Source organism: Mauremys reevesii, linkage group 7 (genome assembly GCF_016161935.1).
Source record: "Mauremys reevesii isolate NIE-2019 linkage group 7, ASM1616193v1, whole genome shotgun sequence".
NCBI classification, from domain to species: Eukaryota; Metazoa; Chordata; order Testudines; family Geoemydidae; genus Mauremys; species Mauremys reevesii.
In genome coordinates this window covers 30146302-30167461 of record NC_052629.1, presented here as the reverse complement: position 1 = coordinate 30167461, position 21160 = coordinate 30146302, and the positions used below count along the sequence as shown (strand labels likewise).

At 43.3% G+C, this 21160-nt stretch overlaps 1 protein-coding gene across 4 annotated transcripts in view; it reads right to left on the bottom strand.

The window, feature by feature from the left end:
* BTAF1 (B-TFIID TATA-box binding protein associated factor 1) overlaps positions 1–21160 on the bottom strand; it is a 103104-nt gene that overhangs the window by 29914 nt on the left and 52030 nt on the right. For all 4 annotated transcript variants that reach the window (XM_039482529.1, XM_039482530.1, XM_039482531.1 and 1 more), the window contains exons 20-25: positions 20356–20782; positions 18924–19114; positions 16725–16878; positions 16533–16642; positions 15090–15291; positions 8637–8785 (exon numbers count right to left, since the gene is read on the bottom strand). In XM_039482529.1, the coding sequence (XP_039338463.1) occupies positions 8637–8785; positions 15090–15291; positions 16533–16642; positions 16725–16878; positions 18924–19114; positions 20356–20782 (1233 nt within the window). The remainder of the gene's footprint in view (positions 1–8636; positions 8786–15089; positions 15292–16532; positions 16643–16724; positions 16879–18923; positions 19115–20355; positions 20783–21160) is intronic.

Below are 21160 nucleotides of genomic sequence, written 5' to 3'. Positions count from 1 at the left end.
CGATTTCTTCAGCTTCTGTGATGGTCTCCTCCCAGATAGATTAAATCATGCCAAAACCCAAGAGGGCTTCTATTTGGTCTGCTCCACCATTACAAGGTTTTTTTTTAGTTCCTGCTAGAATCCAGTTTTTCCAGTTTGTTCAATTATTTCACGCTACCATGCTCCACCAGTAAGTGTTCACAGACGTTATAATAAATTAATTCAAACTCTTAGAATATTTTAGTTAATATTTATTTGAAAAAGGAAATCAAGAAGGAATTAAGTGCTGAGATGGGAGTTGCTGGGTTCAAGAACCTATGCCAGCACAGTGTCCTTAGTCTTCTTCCTCCAACCCCACAGTTTACGAATTCTCTTTTCCTACATAAATGATGGCTTGCCATCCAGTCATTAACACAGATATCAGACAAAGCCATCTCAGTTTCCTGGGTTTTATATTTAAAACAAAATTAAAAATAAAAGTTTTTAAATTTTTCGGGGGAAAACATTCAATTCTAGTCTGAATGCATATACCATTCAAAAAATCTTGTCTTTAATAAAGTTTTAATATAAAAACTTGAAGTGCCTTATAGAAGGGCTAGCTTTTAATTTTAGTTCCACCGCTGAGCACAGCAGTGCTGTGCTAATACCAAGGGTTTCAAAACAAACTTGAGCAAAAATAACTAAATAACGTAGGCCCAAACTATTTAACTAGTTATTAAAACAGCTAGCAAGGGTGCTCAAGTTTCTCTATTGTTTAGAATGAAAATGTTGTAGCTTTAGTTTATTACAAGATCTTCCTTTAATTTTTTGGATATTGGCAAATCTCATTCTAAAATGTTTAATGTTTACATTTAGTCAAATTCGACAGGACACATCTGTAGAATTAAAGCAGTTCAGATAGTTTCTTCAAAAGATTTTTTCTAATTGGAATTGATAATTGTCCAAAAGGCTCAGATATAATTCCTCATGAATTATTGAGACATTTAATTTATTAATGAAGAATTCCGTTTCACTTATTTATAACCTTTACACTAAATATTTAATATGAATACATGCAATTGATACCCTTGTCTAACTTTACATCCTTGTACGGTATATTCATTAAATTTCATCCAATGAAGAGTTCCCCCCAATACTTTTTTTAAGTCAGAGTGGATTATTCCACTCATGCGAGAGAGTCCTACTTCAAGGTGAGATCAGAATGAATTTTGCTCATGAGTAGTCACAAATTGGTACAAAATTTCTGTACCTCCTTTCAAAGCTCCAGACAGGCACATTTTAAAATGAAATTTTTTTAAAAAAAGGTAGTTTATACATCAGCATTAACAGTGAATTCTTCTTAGAAGTTCAGACAAATGGTTCAGAGGAAGAGAAGGAGAGTACCAAGTATAGGGCTCTGGGGAACATCGAAGGGTGACTGAACCCTAAAGGAAATGCAAATGAATGGCTAGGGATACAGAACCACCAAAAAAATAAAATAAAATAAAAATACAGTACTCCAGAAGAACAAGGAAGAGGAGATGTGGAGCAAAAAAGAGTGATGGGCAGTGTAGTGCAGGGGTTCTCAAACTGGGGGTCGGGACCCCTCAGGGGGTCGTGAAGTTATTACATGGGGGAGGTCACCCAGCTTTGCCTCCAGCATTTATAATGGTGTTAAATATATTTTAAAAAAAGTGTTTTTAATGTGGGGGGGGGGGTGTCACACAGAGGCTTGCTATGTGAAAGGGGTCACCAGTACAAAAGTCTGAGAACCCCTGGTGTATGTCAAAGGGCTGGTCTACACTAAGGGGAAAAAAATCGATATAAGATACGCAACTTCAGCTACGTGAATAACGTAGCTGAAGTCGAAGTATCTTATATCGATAACTTACCCGTCCTCACGGCGCGGGATCGATGTCCGGGGCTCTCCATGTTGACGCCGCCACCGCCGTTCGCGGCGGAGGAGTTCCGGAATCGATAGAAGCGCGTTCGGGGATCGATATATCGCGTCTAGATGAGACGTGATATATCGATCCCTGAAAAATCGATCACTACCCGCCGATACGGCGGGTAGTGTAGACGTAGCCAAAGACAACAGATAGGAACAGCAGCCGGAGGAAGGTGGGGGGGAAGAACGACTCTGCCAAGAGAAGGTCACTGCAAAAAAACTTTAGTGAAGACAGCCTTTGTGTAACAGAAGGCCTAAAAAACAAGTAGCAAAGGGTTAAAGAATTTTAAAAGGGCAGGACCAGACTACCTCCTACTCAGGGAGTTTAGGAGGTGAAGGAAGGGGCAGTAGTTAAAGAGAAGTCAAGTGAGAGTTCTCTTGGGCAGGGGAAACCACATTTGTTGTTTCAATCGGCTCCCTCCAGCGATCACACCACTCCTTTCCAACCTCTTTCATAAGCTTTTCCCCAAGACCAACTGTTTCTTCACCAAAGGGATCCAAGTCAAACAAACAGTTTTGAATCCCTCTTATATTGTTGGCTTATTTGTTCTGAAAGCCCACACACATTTGGTGTCCAACATTCCCTAGGGATGCGTTTTTGGGCAGTCTTCCACATCAGGAGACAAATTCTCTATGGTGCTCATGTGTTGCATTAATATTACAGAGTAATTCATCTAATTCAGAGGGAAAGTCTTCCCAAATCAGAAAAAAAGTTAAGATATTAAGTTATACAAAATCTTGTTGACAATTCTCAAAAGGCTGCAATTCAGTGATTCATACAACACTGGTGAAAATCCAAAGTAAGTGAACTTTGAAATCGTGTTTTATTACCATCTACTGGTGAAAAAATAAGTTTCACACAAACATAGCATTTTCTAGATTGCAACACTGGGGAAAACCTTAAAATATACAGAAATAAAAAGTACAAGAGATTTAACGGTGTTAATGATAATTAAAATCAAGATCAGATAAAACGGTTACCTACCTTTTGTAACTTGTCCTTCGAGATGGATTGTTCATGTCCATTCCATTCTAGGTATGTGCGCACCTATGTGCACAGCTGTCAGAAACTTTTGCCTTTGCAGTATCTGTAGGGTCGGCTACAGCACCCCCTTGAGAGCTGCACTCATGTGTCAGTATATTAGGCGCCGCCAACCCTACACGCTCTCAGTTCCTTCTTGCTGGTAACTCCGACAGAGGGGTAGGAGGGCAGAAAATGGAATGGACATGAGCAACACATCTCGAAGAACAGTAGCTACGAGAGGTAGGCAACAGTTTTTTCTTCGAGTGTCTGCTCATGTCGATTCCATTCTAGGTGACTCACCAGCAGTATCCTCAGAGGCGGGCTCGGAGTTCACAGTTTAGCGGCTTGTAGTACTGCCCTACCAAGCCAGCATCATCCCAGACCTGCTGGTTACGTGCACAGTGAGATGTGAATGTATGGAGGGACTATCAGGTGGCCACCCTATAGATGTCCTGGATAGGCACTTGGCCCAGAAAAGCTGCCGAAGAGGTCTACACCCTGGTCGAGTGGGCAGTTACGATTGCTGGGGGTGGCACTTTTGCCTGATTGTAGAAGCAGTGAATGCAGGCGGTGATCCACCAAGAAATTATTTGAGCAGACACTGGGCGACCTTTCATCCAGTTGGCCACTGAGACGAATTGCATCAACATACAGAATGGCTTGGTGCTTTCAATGTAGGACAACACCCTCCTGATATCTAGGGAATGCAGCCTGTGCTCCTCCTCTGACTTATGTGGCTTTGGAAAAAAGGTAAGTAAGTGTCCTGGCCCATATGAAACAGAAACCACCTTGGGCAGGAAAGTGGGGTGTGGCCTCAGCTGGACCTGGTCTTTGTAAAAGACTGTTTAGAGCCCTTGAGGAACCTGGCAGTCATGTCCTGGGCGAAAACAGACCTTCCCTCGAGCGGTGGATGGAAGACAAAGGTAGCTACCAAGTGGTCCTTGACAGATGAAAGGGACAGGCCTTGGAAATTGAGATGCAGAAGGTAGTCCAGGATTAACTACAGTGAGGCTTACTCAGGCTGAACACCTTTGTCTGAGGTCCAGCAGGCGAACCACTTCGATTTGGCAGGTAGGTTGCTCTGGTGGAAGGCTTTCCACTGTCCACTGACCTGTTGGACATCAGGTGAGCACTGCTGCTCCTGTACATTTAACCATGCAGGAGACTGCCATGGTTCTGGGATAGCAGGTCCGGCCTGAGCGGTAGCTGCAATGGAATGGCCAGCAAGAGGTTCAGGAATGTGCCAAACCAGTGCTGGCGTGGCCAAGCTGGCACTATGAGGATTACCTTGCCTTGTCCTGCTTGATCTTCGTGAAAACTCAATTAACAGTACGGGGGTGAAGGCGTAAAACAGAGCCCCCGACCACAGGAGCAGAAAAGCATCCGACAGGGAGCCTCTGTCGATTCCCCGAACTGAGCAGAAAAACCATGGCATTTCCTGTTCTATTTGGACACAAACAGGTCCACCTGGGGAGTTCCCCACTTGTGGAAGTGGAAGCTGAACACTTCCGGATGGAGGGACCACTTGCGGTGAGACGAGAAGGTTCTGCTAAGGCCATCTACCAAAGCATTCCTGGCCCCGGGGAGGTGAGTGGCTATAAGATGGAGGTCATGCTGCAGACAGAGCCTGAGGACTTCCTGGCAAAGGGCAGATGAACTGGCTCTGCCTTGCTTGCTTGAACTGCAGGGTGTAACCTGAGGATATTACTTCTAGCACCCAATGGTCTGAAGTTAGCCGAGACCAAGCCAATCAAAAGGGGCAGAGGCAGTCGAGGGGGAGGGTGGATCCAGTGAAGTAACTGGGCTCTCTCCTCAGGCACACCCTCAAAATGACTGCTTCTGGCCTCCTTGGTTCCTGGGAGGGTCAGACTGAGCAGACTAGTGAGAAGACGATGGCTGTCACTTCTTAGACCCTTTGTCTCTGTCCTTCCTCCTGCAGGAACCCGATTGGGGACTTGCCCAAGGCCTAGACTGCAGGGGTGGAGGAGGCAGAGGGCGGAACGGTTTCCTGGCCTGCCAAGGAGTGTGAAGGCCCAAGGAGCAGAGGGTAGCCTGGGAATCTTTAAGGCTGTGGAGCCTCGAGTCCGTGAGCTCAGAGAAGAGCCCCTGCTCCCTCAAATGGGAGGCCCTGAATAGTGGCCTGCATCTCCTGGGACAACCTGGAAAACTGCAACCAGGAACTGCATGTCATGGTCACCACGGAGGTGACCACCCTGGCCACTGAGTCAGTAGCATTCCAGGCCATTTGGAGGGACCCCCTTACCAGCACTGTGCTCTTGTCCACCAAAGCAGTGAACTCCTGGGCTCGATCTTGTAGGAGGGCCTCTTTGAATTTGTTAAGGGAATCTCACAGGTTAAAATTGTGTCAGCCTAGTGGTTAGACACCCAAAATTGCAGGCTTGCCATTGAATAAATCTTTCTGCCAAATAAGTAGTCTTTGGCATCTGTTTTTTGGCATGCCATTGACTTGGCCCTACCTGTGCCTTTCATTAACAGCCAACACAACTAGTGACTCTGCTGGAGAGTATGTATACAGATATTCAAACCCTTCTGCAGGGATGTAATACTTCTGCCAACTTCTAAGGCAGTGGAATGGAAGAGGGAGTTTGCCACAGCAATTTTGCAATTTTAAGGACCCCTGGGTGGATGTGCAATGCAACCCAGGCTGCAGTGGAGGAGGATATAAGGTTAAAGAGGTCACCTGACTCCTGAGACCTCCTCAATTTGTAGGTTCAAATTAGCAGCCACCCTTTTAAGGAGGGCCTGGTGCTCCTTGAAGTTGTTGGGCAGACTGCCCATTTGGGAGGGACTCGCCCCCACTTTGTCCAGTGACGAAGACTGCACCGCCTATGGAGGAGCAGGTTTCCCCTCCCTCTCTGGGGACAGCTCCTTCGGTGCTGGGGTTCGGTGTGCTTTCTCTGCATTGGATTCGGTACCGTGTTTCGATGCCGGTGCCGGGGCTGGTTTGTCCGAGGTGGCCCAGGACGACTGGTGGGAAAATGGGACCGGCATTACTAGCATGTCCCCATGGGTTCCAGTACAGCCATTGAGTGTCCCTGCTGCCACGTTGTTGCCACAGGTCCATGCCAGTCTCACCCACTGGTGGCGAATCATCCCTGCTTGGCAAGGGGCTGCTCCCAGTTCGACTCGGACCAATCCTCTTCTGGTGACCAAGGCAGAGCCGTCAAGGCCTGAGTCTGCCAACTGATTCTGACTGGCAACCAGCGAGGCAAGGGCGAGGCACGGCACCTGCCCCGGGGAAGGGGACTGGTGCCATGACAAGGAGTGGCCCTGGCCTGGCTGGGACCAACGTCTGGGAGATCTGGGAGGTGGTGACCTGGGCTGCGGCGATCTTTGACAGGAAGCTCGCCAGTACTGATGGTATGGGGACCGGTGCTGCAACTCCGGTGTCTCATGTCTTGTAGAGGAAGAGCATGTTGAGGACCTGCGCCTTCTGGTCAGAGAGCTAGGATATGGTACCAGGGTCCGAGGCCACGGAGATGGAGATCTGAGCCTGTGGTCCGGTGACGGAGGATATTCCACTGCCTTATGAGGCAGTACCATGATCAGCTTGCCCTTAGATGTCGGGGTGTTAGACAAGTCTGCCACCTGGTGTGGCGTCTGTGGTTCCAGTCGGCTTACTTTTTCTTTAGCCTCCGGGGTTGCTTCAGGCAATGAGGGCTCTGGGAGAGACCAGGCTGGAGGGTCTGACCTCTGCAGTACACCATGAAGCCCCGGGAAGGGCACATGACCTGACATTGGTCATTTGCCCAAAGCCCCTTTCCCTTCCAGTGCTGCAGGGCTCTTCTTTTGCCGCTTCTTAGGCACCAGCAAGGGGGACTGGTGCCAGGCAGAGCACTTCGCACTGAAGCGCTCAGCAGGGTGTCCAAGTGGGAGGGCTCCGATGCAGGACAAAGTGCAGCCTACATGAGGAGGGCCCTCAAGCGGATACTCTGCTCCTTTTGGGTTCTAGGTTGAAAGTTTTTACAGATTCAACACTTGTCCTTTCTATGGGACTCCCCAAAACCGTTAAAACAGCTGTCATGGGAGTCACCGATAGGCATCGGCCTACTGCATGACGAAGCGGGGAGGGCAGGGCATGCTCTACTCCAGGGCGAAGTCCCAGGCGGGACTTTAATTACCAAACTAACCTAACACTTAACGGCCAAGTACCTACAAACCATATACAAAAAGATAAACCAGTAGTCCTCAAACTGTGGGTCGCAACCTCATTTTAATGGGGTTGCCAGAGCTGGTGTTAGACTTGCTGGGGCCCAAGGCCAAAGACTGAGCCCCATCACGCAGGGCCAAAGCCGAAGCCTGAGGGCTTCAGCTCTGGGCAGCAAGGCTCAGGCTTCAGTCCCTCCTCCTGGGATTGTTCAGTAATTTTTGTTGTCAGAAGGGGGTCGCAGTGCAATGAAATTTGAGAACCCCGAGATAAACAAAGGCTGTAAAGAACCGATAATGCTCTTGCAATTTGCAAGACAAGGTGCTCCAAACAACAGTCACGGGAGGTAAGAAGGAACTGAGAGGACGTAGGGTCAGCGGCGCCCAATATACACGAACGTGGCACTCAAGAGGGCGCCACAGCCAATCCTATGGATACCACGAAGGCAAAAGTCTCTGACAACTGTGCACATGGGCACGCACACACCCCTAGAATGGAATAGACATGAGCATGCACTTGAAGAAGAAAAACTGGTTACTTCTTAAGGTGTCTGCAATATATTTAATATTGTACTTGATCTTCATTTAGATTTTCAGAGAGCTCAGCCCAGGGGCAGCTCTAGCTTTTTTGCCGCCCCGAGCACGGCAGACAGCCTTCGGCGGCGCGCCTGCGGGAGGTCCCCGGTCCCACGGATTCGGCGGCTTGCCTGTGGGAGGTCTGTCGGTCCTGCAGCTTCAGCGTACCCGCCGTCGAATTGCTGCCGAATCCATGGGACCGGTGGACCTCCTGCAGGTGTACCGCTGAAGGCTGCCTGACTGCCGCCCTCGCAGAGACCGGCAGGGCACCTCCTGTGGCTTGCCGCCCCAGGCATGCGCTTGGAGCGCTTGTGCCTGGAGCCACCGCTGGGTCAGCCAGGGATAAAGGACAATGTACACCATTCACCAGAGTTTTGTTTATTTTCATTACTAGTGTGGAAGCCAGTAAATAATTAACAAGGTTTTGAAGAGATCTTAATGAACGTTAGTTAGCATGAGTTAGGTTAACTGTGACCCTGGTGACGTGAGGAAGCAAGATAATGTAAGACAGAGTGAATTGTGTGAAAGTTATTACGACCTTGCAATGTGCAGTCTTGTTTTTCTAGTGAGATAGCAGAAAAGCTTATGTATAAACAAAATGTATTTGTTGCTTTTTACTGTCTGTATTATTGCTAGAAATTGTCTGTAAAAGGTATAAAGGCTTGCTGTGATTGTTTACCAGTTGAGAGACCTGTCCAGGACCCTGTGTCCTATGGCACTCTCTCCCTCCATGGTAATTACTGGAGAAATAATAAAGTATTTGATTTTGCTGCATCCAAACAAAAAGTGAGAACTGAGTTTTTCTTCGACACTAGTATCTCATTTTTGCCCTTATATACACAGGTGTCCCTCCTAGTGACTTCTATCTGAACTGAACCTATGTGAGGGCTGAGTTGGTTCCGTGTGGCTAGTGAAGAATAAGAGGACAAAACACAAACGTATTCAAACATAACTCCAACTTACCTCAAGGGGCATTAGTCTAATTAGAGTTGCAAAGCACTGAGTAGCCATGAAACGTACACTGTCCGTCTGATCGCTCATTCGACCCAAAACTGGGACCACTAGAAGGACAATATATGGAACAATACCAACATCTAGCTGTTCCATTACAGCTGTATTTGTTATTAAGGAAATATTTTAACCAGTTCAGTACCTGCTTTACATTAACACCACAAATGGTATATTTTGTACTTGTGATTACTAGTCAATCATATCCTGTACATCAAAGAATCTGCATGATCATCAAGTCAACAGGAGTAAAATTTTATACAAATACATCGGGGGAGACAATTTCACAAATGCGTATATCAACTAGTCATTTAAGGATGATCCTCCTAGAAATGCTACAATTCTTTGAAAGGGACATTGAAAACAAAATAGAGCAGGGTTTCTCAAACAGGGGTCGACGCTTGTATAGGGAAAGCCCCTGGCAGGCTGGGCTGGTGTGTTTACCTGCCCAGTCCGCAGGTCCGGCCGATCATGGCTCCCACTGGCCACGGATCGCTGCTCCGGGCCAATGGGAGCTGCTGGAAGCGATCCGTGGCCAGTGGGAGCCACAATTGGCCGGACCTGCGGACGGGATAGGTAAATACACCGGCCCAGCCCAACAGGGGCTTTCCCTACAAAAGCGGCGACCCCGGTTTGAGAAACCCTGAAATAGAGGCTTCCTCTCAAAGGAGTTCCAAAATTAAATTAAACCTAAACAGAAATCACGTTGACATTTTAAGAAATCAAATGTAGTTTGATGTAGATAACATATCTCCTGGCGGTCTGGGGATGGACTAAAAAAAGTGCTCATACTGCCAACACAAGCGTTAGAGCCAGGAAATCACTTAAGTCCTTGGCCAATCTTTATGACCCACAACCACAGTTGTGCCTTCCCCTCTTCAACAATCCTGCATTCACAATCCACAAAATATGTTTCCACTTCCACACAAGATGTGCAACCTTTGACTCTGACCGCATAAAGGGTTAGAAATTGGATCCTTACTAATTATCTGAAATATACTGAAGTAGGGCGTTAGCGTGTATGATGTAGATTTTTAGCTGATAATTTTCCTAGATTGTTAATGGACAAAATGTTTTGCTTTTGAAAGTAGAACTAGTATTCATCTTATGAAATAATGGTTTGTAGCATTAATACTGTTATTTAGGTGATGCACTTTGTTTTTGTAATATTTGTGTGGTTGGAATGAAGGTTGCACATTTTGTATTGAGAAGGCATATGAACTATGACTAATGGGGATTTGAGAAAGTATGGCGGGGAAAGCTAAATGATAATTGTGACTTGTAAGGTTTAGATGAGGTATAAACTGTAAGAGGCAGAAAGTTTCTAGCTGTATCCATCTATATCCCCAGTTACTACCAGAAGCCTGGCTCCCTCACATCACTGTGCTTCCCTACATATAGAGATTTTATCAATTTTTTATATATATAAAAATAAAACTTCAATGTTTATATAGGAGGGAGGCATGGCAGGGAATGTGGAGTGGAGCTAGTGATGTACAGGAAAAATATGTGGGAGCAAACTGTGGGAAGCAGGGTGTTGTGAGGGCATGGATGCAATGCAAGAGAAGAATAAAAGGGACACAGAGCAACACGGGGCTAGGTCATGTGTGGGCTGTGCAAGAGGGAGATGGGAAAGAAGTGGGGTGGAAGAGAGCTCCAACAAACTGGTTATGGTTCATCAGAATGTAGTACCTATCAGCTCCTGCTGTGTCAGCTTAGTCCCCACATACTTTCTCAATCCCCTCAGCTCTCCATGGTATTGCAGCATGGTGCACCAGGAGAGCAGAGGGGGAAAGGTGGTAACAGGTGAAAATGTAAGTTGATGTGAGGGACTGAATGGGGGTCTGCAGCTGTACAGATGTAGCCTAGATACTTTTGATCAAGGCATCAGCATTTAAAGCATTCCACCATACTGCCTTATATCACCAGCACATCAGGCAGCAGCATCCAGGAATCAGAATTTCTACACAGAGGCACTGGTGCATTGGGGCCTCCCCTGGATAGGTGACATGGCTGTTGAGCTAGAGAAATGCTAAGAAATCTGAGGACGACAAACTTCCAAAAGTTAGTAAACTGTTTCCTTTAAAAAAAAAAAAACACTAAACAGAAAACTCCATTTTGCAACAGCTAAGATAACTGGAGACCAAACAAAAATAAGGGATTTTAGCCATCTGAAAATGCAAATTTCAACTTATCCTACAATACAGAGTTGCTTGTAACACCCCCATAATATTTTTAAAAAGTTTAACTGAAGTAGCACAAAAAAATTCTAGACTGGGCACACAATAGGACTAAATAGGTCCCCCCCACACCAAAAACTACACAATCCAAAGATTTAATGTACCATTACAGTGATAAGCACCAGCGTACTACTATTGCCAGAAATCTGTCTTGTAGCAGATGCTGCAGACTGTGGGACAGTACATATCATTACTCAGTCTAAGAGCTGAGTAACTCAAAACATGGAAATTACTGCAACCATAAAAGGAGAAAAATGTCAAGCAGAAAATTAGGGTGGGTGGGCACAATAACACACTAATTTTGTAAGATTTTGCATCCTGATTGAAATTAGTGAAGTAATAGCTCATTCTACTGGCAACAGGCTAAAGGTTTCCTTTCTGCTTCAGATCCAGGAATCGCTGTTGGCTCATTTGCTCTGCTACCTCACATGCAAATAAATCAAGATAATTTGTTTATTTTCAGTCATTTGAAAGTGAAGCTTTCTTTGGTTACGAGAAGATTCTACCAGTCTTCAAGATTGTTCATACAAGAATTTCAAATCTTTAAAATGAAGACAAATAGTTACCTACCAAAGATGCAGATATTCCTTCTCTGCTCAGTTAGGAGGTCAACTGCTTTGGTTAGATTAGAACTATTCTTTTTACAAAGGCTCAGAATAGTTTGGGTTGTTTTTTTTTTTAAGCTCTGATATTACCAATGAAAGAAGAGATTACTTACCTACACAGTAACAGGAGTTCTTTGAGATGTTTTGTCCCGATGGATGCTCAAATTCATACATGCATGCATGTCCACATGCCTTTGATCAGAGATTTTCAACAGCAGAATCCACGGGTTTGCACCTGCACCCTACATCTCCTTGTGCTCTGGTCTGAGGATATGTAGGGAAGGGCAGACCCGCTACTGCTCCAGTTCATTCTCTACCATGAAACTTGGTAAGAGACCAGGACTCAAAAGCAGAGGGGAAGGAGAGCAGCTAGTGGAGCACGCATAGGGACAAAGTACCTCAAAGAACTTCAGTTTCTGTATAGGTGAGTAACCTCTCCTTCATTGAGTAGTGATCCCTATGTGTGAGCCACTTCAAGTGACTCTCTAGCAGTGCCCAGACTACTGAGTTGGGAGCTGAGGGGCAGGGTCCAGTACCAATTGGAAGACAGTCATCCCAAAGGCTGTATTTGCTAAGTGCTTGGAAAAATCAGGGAGTGGCCTTACAGATATCTAAAACAGGAGCAGTTTTTAAGCAGAGCCATAGAAGGGGACTGTTCCCTAGTACAGTGGGCAATCACCCTAGAAGAAGGGTGCCATCCAGAAGCTTCATAGCATGACAGAATACAGCCCAAAACCCATTTAGACAGTCTTTGAGTGGATATATAGAAACAAAAAGCCTAGGCTTTGGTACTATAGAGGTAGAAGCCTACAGCTCTTCTAACACCCAGGATGTGAAGATCAGTTTCTTTCCTAGAACTGTGAGGTTTAGGATAGAATAGCAACTGAATATTCTGATTAAATATGGTTGTAGGAAGAGATCTTGGGTAGGAAACGAGGGTATTAATGAAGGGTTACTTTGTCCCAGCAGAAAAAAGTGTAAGGCAGATCAACCATAAGGGCACCCAATTCCTCAACTCTCTTAGCCAAGGTGATTGCTACTAAGCAGGAGGTCTTCAAAGATAAATGAAGGTGAGAGCAGCTCACCATGGGCTTGAAGAATGGTTTCATCAGAGCATTTGGGACAAGGTTGAATCCCGAGATTTTGTCAGAGAGCCTGCACTGAGAAAAGACATGTAAATGGGGTCCCAGACAGATTTTGCAGGGATCCTTCCACCAACTGAGGGAAGTGAGAATCTTCTGCAAAACAGACACCATCTTGGCCAAGCTGTGTTTGTTGGGTTCGTAGACTGTCCTGAGCTAGGCTTGGAGATATCTCAAATGCAACCCCAATGTTTCTGGGACATAATAAATATAACCTAACAGCTACAGGCAGGTCCGACCTATAGTTTGAGGACTTCTCTGAATGTCCAAGATTAGGTTGCTGAATCTATCAGATGGCAAGAAAGCTCTATAAACTTGATGCACTGGACTGGCATCAAGATAGACCATTCTGAATTCAGCCTCAGAGAGCAGAACAGGACCAGAGCCTTAAAGCCTGTAGACTGAACATCTACAAGGGACCAGCCCCTGAGAAGCCAGTTGTCAAAGTAGACAGCTACTGGCAAAACAAAAATGAAGAATCATGTATATGTAGGGTTGGAAGGAACCTTGAGAGGTCATCTAGTCCAGCCTACTGCACTGAGGCAGGACCCAAGTAAATCTAGATTATCCCGGACAGGTGTTTGTCCAATCTATTCTTAGAAACCTCCAATGATGGAGATTCCATAACCTCCTTTGGAAGCCTATTCCAGTGCTACCATACTTGAAGTTTTTCCTAATATCTAACCTAAAGCTCTCTTGCTGCAGTTTAAGCTTATTACTTATTACCCTACCTTCAGTGGACATGGAGAAAAACAAATCACTATTTCTCTTTAAAATTGCCCTTAACATATTTGAAGATTTATCAGGTCCCTGGTCCCCATCCCCTCAGTCTTCTTTTCTCAAGGCTAAACAGGCCTCTAGTGCTGAGTAGAGCAGATAATTATCTCCAGTGTCTTATGAATGACACTCATGTTAATGCTAATGCCATTCTGGAGTGTCTTTTTCACAACTGCATCACATTGCTGGCTCATTCAATTTGTGATGCCCTATGCCCCCAACATCCTTTTCCACAGTACTACCACCAAGGCAGTTATTCCCCATTTGTATTTGTGCATTTGATTTTTCCTCCTTAAGTGCAGTACACATTGCATTTGTCTTTATTGAGTTTCTTCTTGATTATTTCAGACTAATTCTCTAATTTGTCAAGGTCATTCTGAATTCTAATACGGTCCTCCAAAGTGCTAACAACCCCCTCCCCCACCTTGGGGTCATCCACAATTTTTTATCAGCATACTCTCTACTCCATTATTCAAGTGGAAATAATGAAAACATTGACTAGTACCGTGCTCATGACTAGGCCCCTACCAAATTCATGGCCATGGAAAACGACTCATGGAGTTTGGGGCCTACCCATGATAGACCCCTGTGGGACCCCACTAGATATGGCCTCCCAGTTGAACAACAAACCATTGATAACTATGCTTTGAGTATGGTCATTCAACCAATTATGGACCCACGTTACAGTAATTTCATCTAACTAAAAGATACCACAAGGCTCTGTCTCAGGCTACAGCTGGTTGAAAAGGAACTGAAGCAGCAGCGAGTTCGCCCTTCCCTATAAACTCTCAGATTGAAGCTTGAGGATGTGTAGGGCACAGGCTTGGGCCTGCAAACACTGCCGTAAAAAATTTCCAATCAAAGGTGCATGGGCATGCATATGAAGTGAAGTACCCACAGGGAAAAACACTTGAAGAAGAATACTGCATTTGTTGTTCCAACTTCTGTTATCACTACAAATCCTGCATTTTAGGACAAATCATTTAACCCACATATTTACTAGATTTCAAAAAGGACAAAAAATACTGAAAGTATCACAACTGTTTATATGCAAGACAGGTCTCTGTCCTAAATACCTGAAGACAAACATGAAATAAAAAGGGCATTTGAACAACCCTTTGTACATATTCTTTGCAATGTGGGAATTGCAACATTGGATCACATCAGTAAGTCAGAGTCTGGAATCCTGCCTCTAACAGGGATAGAGGCTTCAGAAGAACCCTAGGCAGTTAGAGGTTGGCTTATGTCCTAAGCAAGAATGTTCATCTCACCTTAAGAACTTGCAGAGTTATTTATTATCCACTTAATATGTTACATTTTTTTGGTAGTCCTATTTAGCTATGGGCCTTGATGGTATTTTGTGGTAGTTTGCCACAGATTCATTACATAATATGCATACAATTTTATTTTAAAAACGTGTTGCTTTTCAGTTCCATTGGAAAGATAATCCTGCAATTCTCTTTCACACTAAAACCTCAACAAGAGCAAAAAATATCATCTGATGGACAACTGAAGTGATCCAAGAGGAAGCCCAGCATCCTACACTAGGATGATGAAATTTTAATTTCATTTTCTACTTTTCACACTACAGAAATTGTATTTTTTTGCTAATCACATGATTTTAGATAATACAAGCAAGGATACAAGCAAGTGCTTCAATTGCACCCTCTTGTTTGGTATTGTCGTCTATTGCTCCCAGCCACGGAATAACCTTCTCTAACAAAATATTCATTGTTTCCATGGTAGCTATTTTGCTCATGACACCTACACAACGAGCAACCATGTGTCTCACAGCAGTGCTCGGATGCTGAAGGCACATATAAAGATGAGGCAAATGCTGTATCAACTGAAAAGAGAAAAAAAAAGTCAGATCTCTATATTGCCTGTATTTTCTATTTTATCAATTATTGTATCCTAGCAAGAAGTCAATTGGCAAGACAGATTTACGAAGTTTTTAAACCAGAATTTAAAATCTAAGAAGTACTCAGATAGGAAAGAAGTTTCAAGCTGCAAAAGCATCATCTCAATCTGTGAGAGTTAAGTGCTCAGCACTTTTAGAAAAAAAAAAATCACACTATTTAAGTGCTTACATATGAAATTAGGAACCTAACCTGAGGCTCTTTTTAAAAAATCTTGGCATTTAAGTTCAGAAGAGTCTTTTCAGTTAGTCATTTTCTTCCTTGCTGACTAGACAGAGAAATATTGGACCACCTCCTATCCCAATCATAATTGTATTGACCACCCTTCTTTCCACTTTAAATTATTTCACATTCCTGAGTCAACTACAGCAACTCCTTTTCAGAAAAGTAGAATTAGGAAAATATTTAATTATATTTGTATCTATACTTTAATGCAGTTTAACAGCAAAGAAGAGAGACAGGCCCATATGACCAGTCAGACCCCCATAGACAATTTGGAAACCTCTAAACCAGAACAAAATACATTTAAATTCAAGGAGCTTGCTGTTGTCTTTTGACACAACACAATGCAAACTGCACTGTAGCTTGAATTTCAGCTATTACCAACAACTACATTTCCAAATGGCTTTCCTCCCTCTTTAGAGAGAATATATGAACAAAGAAGATAATTGATTTTCTTGACCTATCCTGCACCTTGTAGATAAAACAAATATGGAATTAAACTATATTTAAAAAAGGTGCATGGCATAAAGAAGGGATAGAACGAGCAGCTTTCATATCTAGAAGCTAAATAAAAAAAAATGAAGGAAGTAGTCTCTTCTTAAGGAGACTAGTACACCTCTACCTCGATATAATGCTGTCCTTGGGAGCCAAAAAATCTTACCGTGTTATAGGTGAAATCGTGTTATATTGAACATGCTTTGATCCACCCAAGTGCGCAGCCCCCACCCTGGGAGCACTGCTTTACCGCGTTATATCCAAATTTGTGTTATATCGGGTGGCGTTATATCGAGGTAGCGGTGTATAAGTGATCCGAAAAGCAAACTAATAGTAATACAACTACATAAAGAACTGAAATACTGGAGAAAAAAGAAAGTACATTAAAGAATGGCAATGAACACAAATTGTCGTGTCAGGAAATGGCTTTGAAGTATAACATGCTAATTACCAAAGGGTGAAGCTGAATGTCCATTGAAGCTGCTGTTGTTTCAAACACCTGTAGAGAATTGACCAACTCCTGAGCAGACACATCTCCCTTTTCCAATAAGGACTTCCGATCTGTTAAAACAAACAGATGTCCAGTTTCAGATAACATGTATGCTACAACACAAAAACAAGAACATAATAGAAGTGTACATACCAAAACTGTTTAAGTTAGTATTATTTCTTAGTGGACCAACCATAGCATCCCAGAGATGTGGCAATCCTAGTACCATTTCAGCACCAAAATGTTTAGCTATAGTAGATAAGGCAAATTCAGCTCCTCTCCTCTGTACAATATATGGCTTCTGAGCCTAGAATTAAAATATGGTTGAGTGAATAAGTAGATGAAAGAAATTTTAAAATAAAGCAAAGCTTGTTACATTCAAACAAGGTTTAAGTGTTAAAACAAATCTGAAAATTGAACAAAAAAAATCAAACTAAGAATTTCCTCCCCCTGCTCTTACTTAAACAAATTTGATTGTATAACCAATATTATACACTATTGTTCATCAAGGGGAAGACTCAAGGCTTGTCTACATGGGGAAAAGCCTGGAATAACTAGTGCATGTTAGCTACTCTGCATGAACTCCTCATATGGAAACACTTATTGTGCACCGAGAGTGCCCTGTCCAATTATAAGCTTAATACTCTTTAGAAATGTATTAAGTTAAACCACACAAAGCCATTGTTAATGCACAGAAAGTGTATTCGCACAGGAAGTTCATGAAGAGTAGCTACTGGCTTTAAATTCACCCCCAAACTTGATGCTCATTAACTTCCCCACGTAGACAAGCTATCAGAGTCCAATCTGAGCTTGCTGCACCTTTGGTGGCAGAAGATACTGAAGAACAGTTGGGGGATGCTCCCACTTTTACACCTTTGGAACCCTGTACCAAGAGAAAGGGGAGAGGGAAGGGTAACTTCCATGATTAGTGCTCTCTGGAAGCTCACAGTACAGGCACTTACTTTCTCTACAAGTGATATTATGCAGGAGGCCAAATTGAACTATTTATGGTTACTATGCAGCATCCAGTTGGTAGTTTCTTCTGTTTTAGGTCTCAATTTAACAAGGTAGTTAAGAATATACATAACTAAGCAGGCGAGTGAGTAGTCCTACTGAAGTCAAGGGGACTACTCACCTGCTTAAAAAAGTTATGCATGTGCTTAACTACCTTGCTGAATCACGGCCATAACTGCTTATGAATTCTGAGTTACAATATAATAGATTCTGACAGACTTATTCACGTTGAGTACTTAATTGTGTGAGTAATGAAGGAAATGGGGCTCTTTGAAGAGTAAGCATGGCAGAAAATGTGTCCTACTTTTGCAAATATCCAGTTAAAGTTCACACTTTGGATTTTTCTACACCAAGGGTCTCAAACTCCTGGCTTGCAGGCCATCTGCGGCCCATGAGCCTCCCCCAGCGTGGCCTGCAGGGCTCCAGCAGTTTTGGGGCTGGGTCTCTCCCTTTGCCCCACCTGCCGCCCCGGGGGCTCCCCCCAGGCGATTTACAATGGCCCAGGGCCCTGGCAGCACAGCGGAGAGGAGTCTGCTGGCTCACTCCAGTGGCTGTCAGCCCCCCTCCATGTGGTCCAGGGGCAGGGCTGTGCCTCTGCACTCTGCCCCACCCCGAGTGCCCTGTGGCCAATGGGATGCTGCAAGGGCAGAGCCTGAGGGCAGAAGCATGCAGAGGCCCTCCAGCCTGCCCGGCCTTGGAGTCCCAGGTAAGCACCACACCCGACCCCTTCCCAGAGCCTGCACCCCTCCCGCCCCCAAACTCCCTCCTAGAGCCCAACCTCTCACCCCTTCTGCACCCAAACTCCCTCCCTGAACCTGCACCCCAATCCCCTACCTCAGACCTCCTCCCATACCCAAACTCTGTCCCAGAGTCTTAGGCAGGTGGGGGTGGGGGGCGTGTGAAATTCAGAGATTTAAAAAAAAACAAAAAACTTCTGGTTCTGTATCAAATTTCTGTAATACATATTGAGCAGTCTTCTGTCCCTCCCCCAACACAGACATCAGGGAAAGGGCACACTTTTAATGTAGTATGAGAGAATTTAACTCTGCATGTCCCATTTACATGAATAGCTGTTTTACTCAGGACTAAAATATTTCCCTTTAGAATTAGTTTATTTTAAGTTTAATACCACTACAGATATTTAATTCTTCCTATATTTGAACATAAATTCTTCATGCTGCTTACAACATAAAAAAACGAACATGGACTCAGTTTTTAATTAAGAAAAACTATTGCTGCATCATTTTGTATAACTCCATTGACTAAAATACAGCTACATTTAGGAAGAACATGTCTCATTAAGTAGAATGATAATCAAGCTCTAACAGACTTATTTACCTCATCAAGTTCTGTGGTGATGTTTCCACTACTGCCTGTGGGAAGGTCTGCAATTTGGGCTTTTGGAGCCTTTGGTGTAGGACCTCGCCTACTCGTGATGGCAAAAGCAGCTTTCTGATGTCTGTACAGTGTAATTATTCCTCTATGCTTGGTGACAGTATGGTGCATCCCATCTCTCTCAGAGCTAGGTCCTATTATAGAATAAAGTTGACAATTACTTTAAAACAGTACCAGAAATAGGTGGCAGTGCTAACAATCACCTACTTTTTGTGCATCTCAACTCGCTTTACAAAGAAGGGTAAATATCATTATGCGGACAATGAAAGAGGTGATTTGACTTGCACCAGATCACACTGTGGGTCAGTGAAAGCCAGGAATGGAAGCCACACCTCCCTATTTAGTGCAGGTCTAGTCCACTTGGCCACTATGTGGGGAAAAACCACACACTAAATAGTGAGGAAGTACTTCATAGTAAAATTGAATGTATACTTGCACAGTCACTCCCCAAACTCTGTTTGTAGAGACTCAGAAGTATTTTACCCTGAAATTTAAGATGGGAAATATACTTTGGGCATCCACATGGCTAAAGGAAGGATTAATACAGATGTGGTTAACTAGCCTTATTTTTCAACTACCTTTCATGTAGTAGGAGTGGTTTTAAAAAGGTCAATTAACTACATCTTTAGGTTTCATCAGATGTGTAGTACCATATGTATAATGTGTTACCTAGAATTTACTTCCGAATATTTTACTTCCAAATCTAAACACACACAGAGGACATAAAACATTAGTCAAGCCTCACAATAGATTTACTATTTCAAAAATTGTGTCTCTAATTTTAGGAGTCAGATTGTTCATCTGAGAGGTAGAGATTTACTTTTCAGCCACAAGAATGGAACAGCATTGATTTTCAAGACTATTTTTGCAGGTCTGATTTCTTCCATTAACAGCATCATTACATGCATCTGTGAATATTTCATTGTCAGTTGTCCTACAATTAGGCTGCAGAACTACAGCATGCAACCACATTAGGTTTATTCTATGTAAAATTGCACCAGCAATATTTTTCTTTTAACAGAATAGTAACACATCCCTCATTTCCACATACCACACTTCTGCTCCATGAAATATTTCAATTTAAAAACCATCCCAGGAGTCAGTTATTTTGTGTTTTAAGAAGTCTCTCCCAAAAAACTTCCAGAAAAATCACTAAAGCCAATTCTTAAACTACACTGCTATGTTCAAAGGCATAAATGTACATAGCGACTAATTTTTCCAGACATCTCTTACAGTTCTAACGAAATTAAAACAGCGGATTGATTTTAAATACATAACTAGTAGAACTCTCATGTAGAGATATCTACTATATAAAATTACAAATATTGCATTTACACAATTTTTTTCAAAACTGACACAGACTTAGGCAATATACCTTTAGAATTTTCATGGCTGCTTTGAGGTTGTGCAGGACATGCTGCTAAGGGAGTAAGATGCGGGTCCACACAGAGAGAGTTGCAGAGATTTTTTATGATCTTAGAGTTGGGGCATGGAGATCTTGATATACACTGTTGAAGTAACTTAGCTACGCATAAAGCTGCATAGTTTTGTACCAGTGTATTTTCTTCTTTTTTGACAGTTTCCATTAAAGGTTTTATGACAGGATTTAGTTTTTCTGGAAGTCGTTGCAAGCTCACAACAGCACATGCAGCAAAAGTATGGACTCGCAGCTGTAACACTTGCCATTCCTGGTTTGTCTCTGTAACGGTCATTTGGACTTGTTGTCGTTTACTGTCCAATTGTTGTAAAATATTAGGATTTAAATTAAAAGCTGATGTAACTTCATTGAAAACAGTAGTAACCTAATGAAAAGAAAACCAGGAGTTAAAACGAATTTGTGCTTTAGCACAACCAGATTTCCTATTTAAAAAAAAAAAAAAAAAGTGGTGGGGTTTGATGAAAGAAATACTGGGTTAAAGACACACAGGTGATCAACTTTAATACTCAGTGAAATTCTGTCCCCAAGGAAGCCAATGGGAGCTTTGCTTAAAATGACTTTCTTCCCCTTTTTTTCTTGCCCTCCTCCCCTTTTTTTTTTTAAATAGGGAATAAAAAGTATTAGCTGGTACCTATGAATTGGGATTCCCACTACATATATACCATATCAAAATACATTTTATATCCTGACTGAAGCTTTCTGTAGAATAAATATTTAATGTCACCCAGGTTTGTGATTTTTT